This window comes from Lepidochelys kempii, chromosome 2, assembly GCF_965140265.1.
Source record: "Lepidochelys kempii isolate rLepKem1 chromosome 2, rLepKem1.hap2, whole genome shotgun sequence".
In the NCBI taxonomy this organism is placed as follows: Eukaryota; Metazoa; Chordata; order Testudines; family Cheloniidae; genus Lepidochelys; species Lepidochelys kempii.
The window spans coordinates 202,725,329-202,738,342 of record NC_133257.1 but is presented as its reverse complement, the minus strand read 5'-3'; the positions used below and the strand labels follow the sequence as shown (position 1 = coordinate 202,738,342).

At 39.6% G+C, this 13,014-nt stretch overlaps 1 protein-coding gene across 2 annotated transcripts in view; it reads left to right on the top strand.

Annotated features, from left to right (window-relative positions):
• The window catches only part of KCNH8 (potassium voltage-gated channel subfamily H member 8), a 388,105-nt gene that overhangs the window by 121,635 nt on the left and 253,456 nt on the right, over positions 1-13,014 (top strand). For both annotated transcript variants that reach the window (XM_073333523.1, XM_073333524.1), the window contains exon 2: positions 1,900-2,133. In XM_073333523.1, coding sequence (XP_073189624.1) covers positions 1,900-2,133 — 234 coding nt within the window. The remainder of the gene's footprint in view (positions 1-1,899; positions 2,134-13,014) is intronic.

Sequence of the window (13,014 nt, the reverse complement as noted above, 5' to 3'; positions counted from 1 at the left end):
CACTAGCCTCTTGGCTCCTCTGTGCAACCTGCTCTATATCTGTAGAGCTTTGTGCCCCTAGAAGCCTATCCTGAGTTTCGTCCAGGAAATCCTCAGTTTCCCGTATGCAACGCAGGGTTGTTATCTGTTGCTCCAGACCTTCAATCTTCTCTTCCAATATGGAGACCAGCTTGCACTTTGTACAGACAAAGTCGCTTCTGTCCTGTGGAAGAAAGACAAACATGGCACATCCAGTGCAGGTCACAACAGCTGAACCCCCCCCTTCCATATCACCTTCCTCAGAGCAGTTTGCAAGACGTAAGCCTGACTGGGCTCCCTCCAGGCGAACTCCCAGGCAAACTCCTGCTGTGTGCTGCTCTGCTGTCCCCGCTGCTCAGCTGGTTCTCCGCTGCTCAGCTGGTTCGCGAAGCTCTGGCTATTTTTAAACAGCCAGGCTTCCCTGTCGCAAACAAACAGACACCCTACTGCCCGCCCCCTGCAGGCATGATTAGAACATAATTAGAACATAATTAGAACATTAGCTCATTAGCATGCACTTTTAAGAAATGTGTTTAGAAAAATGCACTGCTCGTTTCTTACACACGTTCCAAATTAACTTCTTTGTAATGTATATTAAATGCTTCATCAGCTTGGCTGGAGACAAGGCACAAAGTTGCTGTTTTTTAATTAGGTGAGCAGCAGCTTAGACTTCTGGAAACAAGTTTGAAATATTTGAGAAGCAACAATGAGGGATTGAGAAAGATTCAGGAGGAAGGTGATTGAAATTAGGATCTCTCTCTTATGGTGTGGTCTCAAGAATGAAGAAGTTGAAGCACTAATATAGGGCCTGATTTTCAAAGGTATTGGGTTCATGAAGATACAGATGGTCACCAAATGAGATTTTCAAAGGCACCTGCACAGATTAGATATGTTAGGAAACTAGGGTTTCATCATTGGCTAATTTTTCCTTAAAGATTTTTTAGACGCTCTTCTGAGCTACTCCGCTATTAATTTTTAAGTTACCATTGCCTTAGTAACATAAAGGTTAGTCCTTTTGTTTTCCTTCTTAAAATCAATTTGCATGAAATGACTGTTGCTCACATTTTAAAAACACATCGCAAATAAAACTATGCGGTTTAATAAGAATGCTAATATTAAAGGGGGCAAATTCTGTGGTTCTTAATTGAGCAAAACTCTCATTCACTTCAATGGGAGGCTTGCTCGATTAAGAGTTTTGTCCCAGAAGTGTTTTTTTTTAAATCATCATATAATATATGTTATAGACCTTTTTAAATCTGTTTTTTAAGTGAATTTAGTGCTTGTGAAAAGCATTTGTATGACAGCTTTTTAGACTGAAATCTTCTGCATCCCCAAAGAGGAGATACATCCTGAGAAGTAAGAGGGCAGCGTTCTCCAAAATGCTTCACCAGCATGCCTCAATCCCACCTTCAGGCATGCCTCAAGAGATATTGTTAAGGGGTATTTAAGTTCTTCTCATTCAGGCTTCTCTGCTAAGGTGCTCAGTTGTGGTTGTTTTGATATATTGACAGCAGTCCACTAAAAAGTGCTCGGAGATCATTAACTTATTTTAAAAATACCACACTGATCATGAAGAGCCATTTGAATGGTAATGTCTTTTGGCCACTGGACTTAATCTAAATTCAGTCTAGTGAGTGAGAAATGGAAGTTTGTCTGATACCTCTCTCCCACAACCCCTGAGTCATGGGATAGGTAAAGTTGGGAGCATTGGTTTCTTACTATTCTCCTTATTTCAACCCAATAACATACTTCTGTTGTACACAGGCTGGCTTTATGTATTAATGCACAGTTGTGGCTTCCATCATAGCTATACAAAGGACTATGATAGACGTGCTGTAATTCCGTCTGTAATTAATGTTTTACTTCTGTGTTCCTCTACAGATAGTAACTTCATCCTTGCAAATGCTCAGGTGGCTAAGGGATTCCCTATAGTTTACTGTTCAGATGGCTTCTGTGAGCTTGCTGGATTTGCGCGAACTGAAGTCATGCAGAAGAGCTGCAGCTGTAAATTTTTACTTGGTGCTGAAACAAATGAGCAGATGATTCTTCAAATTGAAAAGTCACTGGAAGATAAGGTGGAATTCAAAGGAGAAGTCATGTTTTATAAGAAGAACGGTGAGTTTTATTGCTTTCATCAGTGTTCTATTAGTTCCAGACAAGCTGAAATTTACCATTATTTAGCATAGTAGTTATATGTCCACTGTATTTAACCACACTGCATGTGAATGTTCAGAAGGCTACAGAAATTGATTTGAATGAAGGCAGGGCTGTTATGGTGGTAGAAGTGCAAATATATAGGTAGAAGTGGTAATATCTATGTGATAAGTTGCAGGGTATTGTAAAAAGCTGAAGAAACATTGTGGAGCACTGACTTATTCAGTGTAGAAGGTGCACCATATAAAGTTGTCTACTCATCTTGTAATCAAACATTGATCTGGTCTCGTTGAAACTTTAAAACAAAAATTAAATTAAAACTCACCTATAGACAGAGACTAAGCATGGAAAATTTCAGCCTGATAGAGATGGTTGGAAAATTTACAGTGAAACTCTTTTTCCTTGAGGAAATTCCATTTTGACCAAGAAAAAACCCAAACCCCACGTTTTTTTCACAAAATAGCTTAATTTTGAGAAAATTTCCCACAAAATTTGTTCAGAATTGGAACGAACGAGTTGGAACATCAAAATATTTTGCCAAATGGAGATTCCAAGTTTCAACCAGCTCTACTGATGCTGAAATTTTCAGAAAGTTTTGAATGTCTTATAGAAGCTAGAGAAAGAGAGCACTCTAATACATGTAATAACCAAGGTTTAAAAAAAAAACGACAAAAAAAACAGGTGCCTAGAGTTAGTTCAGTGGGTATTTGATTGGGACCCAAAAGCACAAGCCCCTACTTACTTACAGCTAAAGGAGTTCATATTTGCATGAAGAGGTAGAGGCTTGTGTGTTTTGTGCTGAAGGCCCCAAGTTTGATCCCCATTTATGACTGTGATATCTGTATGTGTTTGCACAGAAGATATATCAGCAATGATACCACAAAGGGGAAAAAAGAGACTTGGGTTTGCAGCAGCATGCCTGTAGCCGAGTGATATAGACCATTCTTCCACCCATTCTATTGATGGCAGGCTCCTTTACTCCACCTCTTAGAACTCCTCTCTCACTCGTTGCTAAGTGTTTTGATTGTGTTGCCTTTGAAGTGAAGTACTGGACATATGTGATGCTCAAGCACAAGGAACCAATGGGAGAGCAAACCTGACATAATGCCGTGCAAATGGTCTGAAACAATTAAAAAATATTTACGGCTTGAGGCTGTATTTCACTGTGTATCAACTTTTGTTTTTATTTTTTAAGCTTAGAATTTGTGAACAAATGTTCTGGCTAGGTGTCGTCTTCACAATTCTTGCTTAATATTTATGTGCTGTTGAAATGTTTTTCTGTAGAATTATATTACTTTGGTATTCTACATTTTTACAGATAAGCATTTTAAAATAATGGATATACTCTGAGGAAAGGAAAGACAATGTATTGAAAATACTAGGAGAAAAATTGTCCCCTTTTCTGACTGCAATATGAGAGGGAAAAGGGTCGTTTAGTCTATAGGCTCACAAACCTCAGGCTAATACACACTCCATGTTTAAAGTGTCATATTATGTAAAAACATTTTGAAGATGCAATAAAATGCTTCCCTCTCCTACTTCGAGCATTTAAAAGAAAACGTTGCAGTGTGTCTGGAGCACATGTTCTATGAATCAGCTTCATAGAAGTTAATTACTGATTTACTAATCTTTCTTGGATATGAAAAATGTTCCAGAAATTTCAAGGGCCACTTTTTTTCCCCGTTGTTGGATGGTGGTGACTAAACAATGTCATAAGAGAGAAGATTTAAGATTAGGTGAATGGAAGAATTAGGGCCAGTTGTACGCACTGGCTTTTACTTGGGATGTAAATTGAATTCTCACTGCACCATCAGGAATGAATATTGCCTGTAGCACTTACGGTGATAACAAAGGCAGAAAGAAATGATCATGGAATTGTAGGTAGAGTTCCTTAGCAATTAAGGAGTTGGATCACAGATTAGTTGGGATGGACAAACTGGTTTGGATAAAAAAATTTCCCACCTACTCTCACCTCTTAAACGTTTGTGTATAATTTGAATCAAACTCATCAAATCATTTTCAAAGTACAAACAAATTCCTCTTACTACCCATTATATTTTATTTTCAAGTTTTTATGCACCATCTGGAAGTGCTGAAATATCATGGGACCGTTTTTGCATTAAAAGCAAAAAAGGCAAGAAATCTCACAAGAAAGGTTATTCTTGTGATTTTTCAATTCAGTGTTGCAGACCCAGAAAATTTGGCAAAGCATCCATAATTTATGTATCTGAACAAAATGGAATTACTGAAACTCTGAGGTTTGCCCAGAAATTGCAGACATAAGACAGTATGTGGATTTTTTAATTTTATTTGAGCTCTTTAAAGGCGTCTACGGAATACAAAAAAAGTGTTCTGTTTTTTTTTTTAATTTAAAAAACAAAAGAAAAATTGAAACCCTTTCATTGAAAGCAGTCCTTTTATCAAGCCCTGTCCTGGCTGTCCCGACTTTTTTGGCAGAACTGTTGGCAAGAGCAAATGGGACAAATCCCCCCCCCTTTTTTTTTTGACAAAAGAGGTGCGGAGGAACGTGCTGGGGGGGGAAAGGGGGAGAGGGTGAGTGGCGATGCCAGCCCCGTGCAGTGTCCTGTTTTTCCCTTTGGGAAATATGGTCACCCTAATCATCAGTCATATGAATATTCACATGACTATCTGGGTTTAGGACACTGTTCACAGGTGCAGACTCACCGTGGGTGCTAGACCAATTGGGATTCATTGCACATAGTAGTATACATGACTAAGAGTCTGCTTAATTAAGAAAGTGATAGAAAAAGGGAGAGTAATAAGGTTCTGTTGGGAGAAACCCTAAAACAGTCTGCACAGGCTAAACCTCTGCTGGGTAAGATTTATGTTGTAAGAATAGTCAGGCCTCAGGCTTCAGATGCATGACCTAAAAATAAAAATCTAACCCAGGAAGGAGGTGAGTTTAGATCATAAACCCTTGTACGTGTTCCTCGTGGGAAGCAGTGCTTTCTCCCATTTGCAACATGTTTAAGCACAGAAGTTATTAAAAATCATTATAACTTTTCTTTTAAAAGTGATCTTCATGCTGAGAACTTACCAAATTTCTTATTAGATTTGTACAGCTTCAAAAACCACTCTGTTAAAAATCCAGTAGATTTGTCCAGCTCTTCTCAGTGTGACGCTTCACTTTCTTCAGTATGTCCTTTTAGCATGGTTATTTGCTTATTTTTTGGCTCTCCATCTGATACTAGGCATGCATCTCTCCATGTATTGTGGTTCAGCTTTTAGCTTCTACTTCATATTTCTGACAAATATCGTTATTAAGTTATAACTCATAGGGACACAGCATCAGTGTACCCCCTGAACTTAGTTGCTTTATACAGCAATATGATTGGGCTGGAAGTCTGAGAGTTTTGCTCTGGGAATGGGTTGGCTATCGGATAGCTGTATCCCTGATCCAGCTAGTGAGGAATGTACCTCCCTGCAACCTATGTTGCCCAGATGGTTCTTTTGCCTATCCTGCATGAGGAGTCATGTAACATAGAATAAATTCTCAAAGTTCTGACCTGTCATGCAATGGTCTCACTTTAAAACATGAGATAGAACTGTCCCAGATAATCTAAAGTCCTGGTCAGTAATGTGAAGAGATGTCCTCAATCAGGACAGCACAGTAGGAAAAGCTGTTACTGTAATATATTACAGTCGTTTAATTTGCTTGTGTTTTAGAATTGCAGAGAATTGCAATTTTACACATAAGCATAGGCAGAGAATATGGAGTAACTTTGGGACTGAGGTAGCTATCCTGCAAAAGCCAACATGGAAAGTCACGGGGACATACTTTGAAATGTGGGCACCTGCAGTAATTTCAATCTGCAAAAACAGGAATGTACCCATTTGAACCTGCTAACCTAGTGTTTGAATATGTAAGGCATTTCCGACTCATTAAAAGGATATAGAACATCCTAATTGCTGTAGTTAGGTGAACAACAACATTATATCAGTGCTTCAGCTGCAAAGCTCAGTACATCAAATATGGACTTAACTGCTGAGCCACTAACATACTTAAATGCATACACTAGATCTGGCTTCAATGAAATTGTTGTAGTATGGGGGCTTGTTTATTTTAATAAGCCCTTTATATAAAATACACTATCTAGATAAGACACATTAACCAGATAGGAGTGCTGAATTAATGAAGATGTCCACAAAAATTTGTCTGAGCCATGTATTTATTGCACTCAGCGTCAGGTTTTGCATTGTCCTGTGTTCATAAAGTCCTGGGAAACAAACCAGTGGTCAAATTCTTAGGCCTAAATTCTGCACTCAGACACCTAAGTATGGCTCCTGATTTAGTTAACAGAAGTGTTATGTGCGCACTCAATAGACTTATCAGACAAACGGCCAAATTTAAACCTGGTGTGAGCAGGGGAACCCCACTGACTTCACCTACTTGACTTATGGCAACTGCTCACACCAGATCTAAATTTGGCCCATAGCAAGTGTGCAAAGTTATAGAAAGTTGTCTGACTTATAAATGTGAGAACAGGCTTGTTCCCTCTGAGTAGTTATTTTTTGTTTTGGAAGGTACAGAAAGCCTTGATACATACCAGCAAAAAAAAAAAAATGTTGGATTATTCTGTAAGTGGCAGGTCTGACATACCCACTAGGCCGGCTTGTCTTGCTACCTCAAGAGCTGCCCCAGGCACCGTTCTGAGTTCAGAGTACAGACTGGAATGTCCTCTCAGCACTTATTTAAAAGCTTCATAATGAGCCCTGAGCTATGATGATCAGAGGACACCGTTTCTGTGAAAACGCGATATCAGGTATTTTTTGGTTTACTTTCTCTCTGTATTTGATATAAAATGTAGGGCTAGTATTTTGTAACCATTTAGTAGTAATTTATTTTATGCCTTATCATGTTGGTAAGACACAGGCCCAAGCTGTAAAATCTGAATACAAGTTCAGTGTGGGAGTTTTTGAATGTGCACAAACTTGTTCAGTGTTTTTATCTGAGGTTCCAGTTTGGCATATTATGGAGAGAAACTATTATGAAATTTGAAATCAAGATTAGGTTTGGATGTTGAATCCAAACACCCTAAACCGTGTAGTGACTCAAGTTTCTATTTCAATCCCGTCTCTAATGCTAGCCTAAATTTAATGGGTTTGATTCTTGCCCCCAGCACCCTACCCGCTTCATAATTAATTTTTTCCCCCTATCACTTAAACGTTTCAGTGGTAGTTCAGCTCAGGAATATAATTGTCAGCAAAACAAATTACAGGAGCGGTCCTTCTAATTAAAACAACCCCACTAACTCTCAGAACAAGTTCAATGGAAGTTTCAGCGAAAGTCCTGCTTTAAACTGACCTCAGCAGAAAGTAAACCTAGCTCATAGGCATTGAACTGAGAGCTGCATGAAGTGTATGAGCTGTATGTGGAAAGATGTGGCATACCAGAGTTGCACTGTACATCTTTGTCTTTGAAATTATTTTATTCTGGTCCATGATTAGAGTTAGCAAAAAATTTTTGCCCAAAACTTTATTCTTGCCAAAAGATGCAGTTTGGGTTCACTTACCAAATATATATTGATGTCAGCAAATTGATTTTTTTTCTTTTTTACCAAAATAGTTTCAATATTTCCAACAATGAAAGTTAAATTCACCAGGGATTCACAAAATGGAGGAGGACAAGGTGGTGATGCCCCCTGTCCTTACACTCAATAGCTCAGTGGACAGGGCACTCAGCTCGATGGGGGAGACCCCGGTTTGAATACCCACTCTGGAGGAGGGATTTAAGTGCAGGTCTCACTCCTCCCGGATAAGCGCCCTAGCCATCAGGTTATATGTTCTCTCTCTCTCTCTTTCTCCTGTTGAAGCTGTTCCACTTTGTATACATATTTCTATATTCTTTGGGCTAGGGAGAGTGAATGAGAATGACTCCATAGCCCAGTGGTTAAAGCATTAATTTGGGAGGGCGGCCCCCGTCCCTACATGAGCACCTAAGTGCTTGGGTGCTTTTAAAAATCCCACCCTATATTGAATTTTATCATATATCTCAGTGTTTATGTGGCTCCTGTCAGCTTCTAGCCTCTTATTTCACAACATCTTGAGTAGAAGTATGGTGACACAGAAATAAACAAAGCAATTTATCATGGTGTTTTCTACTTCAGAGGGCTTTACAGAAAGCAGTACTTCGGCAGGATATTTTCATAAATCTTTTCCAAGTAGACCTTTGCTTTACCACAGATGCTGGGCCAAATTCTGATCTCCGTTACAGAAATGTTAATTCAGAGTAACTCCACTGAAGTAAAGGGACTTACTGTGGATTTATACCAGTGCAACTGAGAACAGAACCTCACTGGATCCCCATTGCTCGAATATTCTGCAACCAGAAAAATACAGCATTGATGAACTATATTTAGATAATTCTCATAAAGTTAAAGCAGGTCTTCGGGAGCCCCAGAAGTAGACCAGTAACCAGTAGTAGATTGGACTTTTTCCTACATTTGTGTCTGTCTAAGAAGATGCTACAATGAGCCGTGTAACTGTTGAGGTAGTCAAATGTAACATCTCTACACTGAACTTGAATTGCTAGTGAGGTCACAGACTAATTCCCTAAATCTATCTCAGAACTTGAACAGACTAATCACTTTCTTTCTTACTGAAGAAAATGTTCCCGTTTTTGGCCAGCTACTTTACTTTTCTTGCTAAAATGATGACTACTTAAAACTTTTTGTTTTATTGTGATATTTCTCCATTCAAGACTCAATGAAATAGAACACAGCTGTTCTGAAGAGCTCTTTCCTTCCTCTGTCAGTGTAGGTGAATACACTTTAGCAGTTGTATGATACTGAAGGAGTAAGATATTGCTCAGTGGGAGTAAGGATGCTGGGAGCATTAGCCCTGATAACAAATGAAAACCAAACAAAAAAGAAAGCTAGCAAAACTAAACAGCTTTATTATACGATTACTGAATACCATTTAAGAACTGGCCAAAGTGGGCAGCTGATTAGGAAGTTTAGGGCAGATCCATCTTCTGTGATGATGACCAGACCTGGCAGCACATTTCTGGCTCACTCAGCCCTTGACCCTGGCAGCCAGGCCTAGGCAGGGAGTGAAAGGGGCAGGACCACCCACTTCTCACGCTGGCCACTCCGCTCTGGATCAGCGTGAGAGCCTACCAGTCGGCTGCCTGGGAGAGAGAGAGAGCCTGGTTGCAGGAGGCAGCAGGCAGCAGTGGGTGAAGGACAGAGTCCCACCCACCCCCAGCAGACAACTCTGGGGAGCATTTGCACCTGTATGTCCCTCCTACACATTGCTCCTGCAGGTGACAACCAGACTTTTGATGTCCAATCAGTGTTTCTGACCGGACACCGTCAGGTGTCCTTTTTCAGCGAGACTTTCCAGTCAAAAACCGGACACTTGGCAGCCCTAGCCTCCGTAACAGAAGGAGAAATCTCTTGTTAGCAAATTAACAATAGAAGCTATCAGCATTTTTTAAACATAGAGTGCAATATCTAAACACAGTAACATGAAAAGGGGGTTGAGGGGAAGTAAAAAAGAAAACCCAAGTACTAGCAATGAAAGACTGATAATATTGTCCAACTGAAATTACATATCCCATTGACCACAGAGTCCATCTTTTTAATTTATAAAGCTAGCTTTACCATTATTCCCACTGGCCTGTTTTACTTATAGCTCAATAGTTCCAGCTCCCTGGTGCTCTACAAATTACATTTAGCTGTCATTTTAAAAACGTTGTATATTAATGTAAGTAGATAGGGAGGAATGCTTTGAGAGAGGAGTTATATCCTATTAACAGTTACTGATAAGAAACACTTTCATACCTTCAGCGCCTTTTTTCTCTCTTTCCTCCAAATAGTTGACCTTATCAACTTGTGGCCACTGATTATCGTTTGTATTACTGTGGTGCCTGAAGGCCCTATTGAAGGCCTTATTGTGCCAGGTATCACACAAATACATAGTAAGAGAGAACCCCCTCTGCCCTGAAAAGTTTACAGTTTAAAGAGTTTAAAGAGACAAGACACACAAAGGATGGGAAATAGGAAGTAGTGTTGTTCCAGCTTTTATGGTGGGGAACCGAGGCACAGAGACATTAAGGGCCAGATATTCAAAAGAGCTCCACACCCATTTGGCACCTCCATGAAGTGGCCAGGCTGAGCTTAATGAAAGAGATTAAAAAAAAGGGGACAAAGCTAATATTTAAAAATAGAAATGGCAGTAAAATAGCCTGTTAGTAATGTGATCTGAAACATTCATGATCTCTCACTGTAGCTTAATGATATTTAAACAGAAATATTGCTGACTGACTGGAGTTGATACTGTTCTTACATTGTTGGCATTGAAGTTGACACAACCTACTAACTCCTTTGAACAGCAACATGATTTAATTCTGCCATAATCCAGTGAAAATGGATTGGTTCCAATAATTTCAAACTGTGATAGTACTTAACCTAATCCATACATGAGTTTTACTACTGATGGCACTGTTAGAGAGAGAAACAGACTTTTTTCTTATTTATAGCAGTGTTTGCAAGTGACTGATGTTCACACATATATGTTTATAGTTTATAGTTTGCAAGTGACTGTTCACACATATGTGTTTATAGTTTATAGTTTGCAAGTGACTGTTCACACATATAAGTTTATAGATGCATTTGGGGCAATCAGATGTAAGATGTTTCATGCATTTTCTTATTTTTGGTCAGGTTTTTTTACTGCTTTTTTTAAGTACATTGAGATAAGAGTGATGCTCCAGGTCTTTTTTCCCAAGTGGTTACAGTTAAATTCACACTCAGCAGTGTGTATGAGTAGTTCATATAATTAAGTTCCAGTATGCATGACCAGGCATTTTTGAACAATGATTTTCACATTTCACAGGTTGCCCATTGACTTAGCATAGTTAGGTTAGCGTTCCTCATGCTCTTCCCCAGTCCCTATCCTAATGTTATGCCTTCTGTAACTTTTGTCACCTTTCTAATCACCCCTCATTTGGAGTTCATTAATAAATCTATGAAACAACACTGGTCCTTGCACTGATCCTTGGAGCACCCCAGTGTTAAACTGAATGCTGAAAATAGTGACTGAATTTCTGCTCACTGTCTTCCATTTCTTAGCCATTTTCTATTCCATGACAGCACTTTGTCGAGTTCAGACACTTTTCAATATCCTCTGAGTAAGTGGGAGCCTCAGGGAGTCACATTTCAGCCCCTGGTTCCCCTCTTGTCTGTAATCTGCTCCAGCCTTGTACCACTAGGAAATCACTTCTCCCTCCATAGTGGCTTAGCTGTGCTGGCCAGTATGTTGGAGTGTAGTCCAGTCTCCACCTGTTCCCACCCATACCCTACTCTCTCTTCACTGACCTGCACAAGAGGGTGAGTCATGGCCTCCACACTGCTGCTGCCCTTCCCCTCACAGTATGACCTACAATGTGGGTAGCCCACACAAGCAAATAAGGGGGATACCTTCTTGCCCTTTGTGATGACTTAGTTTCTTTACTACCATCTGTAAAGTGTTTTGTTTAAGACTTTTTGAATATCCAAATGAATTATATGAACTGATTATCCACATATTTTTATAGACAGACTTTCGAAGAAGATTAGTTGATTATCGGAGAACAATCTTCCTTAATTAACTTAATAGAAGTGATGCTGTTTTGTCTCTATCCTGTCAAGTTCATCGAGGTGCTTTGTATTTCTATATTTAATCTTCGACTATTGGCTCTTCACATAATGTATTCATTCTGGTTCCTCCTAATTCCCATTTTATGCTATTACCTGCCTTAGTCTGTGTTCCTTGGTATTGGCTTCATGTAGGCTGGATTTCCATATTATGAAGGATTCCTATGTTGGAATAACTTCTTGAACTTTGTCTTCCAATTCCTCTCTTCTAAAGGGGAATGAATAACTGTCTCTCCTGCTTCAGTAGCCTCTATGCTGAATGTAAGTATGCCAGTTTTTCTCATTGTTAACTTTAGAGTCGTCTTTACCAAGGCTTCGTCTTGTGCAGAATGGACCTACTCATCTTATCTATGGGTTAGGCTACCTTAAGCAAATCAGATCTGTGCTTTGGTCCCTCCTCTGGCTCTGTCTGTTTCCATGACCATTGACAGCCTTGGTCCTGACCTTCAAAACCATTAAGGAATCATGCCTCAGCTACATTAGATACTATATCTCTAGCTGTGAATCACCAAGACAGTTGCTCTTCTCTGGAACAATTCAATTCACAAAGCTTGTGGAAGAACATGTGAAAGACAGTGATGAGATGTTCTTAGACAAGGGGATCCTGCTGTTGAATGAACTTCCAGAATAGATTACACAAATCCAGAGTCTGACCACCATTAGCTCATGCTGCAAGACATTGTTCTTTTGATAAAGCTTCCTCCACCTGTCTAGAATGACATTTACAACAACCACTACCCCATTTAGAAAAACCATTCCCCAACATTATCTCAAGAAGCAGTATCTTGTACCTGAGAAGGAAAAAATTCAAAGGAATCTGTGAAGTACACTAGGGGTCTTGTTATACCAATTTAAGTAATGTGGGACATGCTTAGATCCCATGATTGTAGACTGTGGAAGGAAAGGGATGGGGATGAACCATTGCGTCCCTAATATGTAAAGCAGAATCACAGGAGGGACAGCAGTTACTGCAGGCTCTGGGCTGTTCTGGCAGCTGCGACAGCCCGACTGTGGAACTCAACTTTTCTTAGACCTACTTGGAAAATTTCCGACAAAAGTTTTTCATTAGAATTTGCTCATTTGTTCAAATCGAAACCTTCCGCAGAGACTGTTCGAATTTGACAAAGTTCCTCAGGAAACCAGGGCTGATAGTGCTCCATGAAAGAATGTTGAGGCCCTGTGC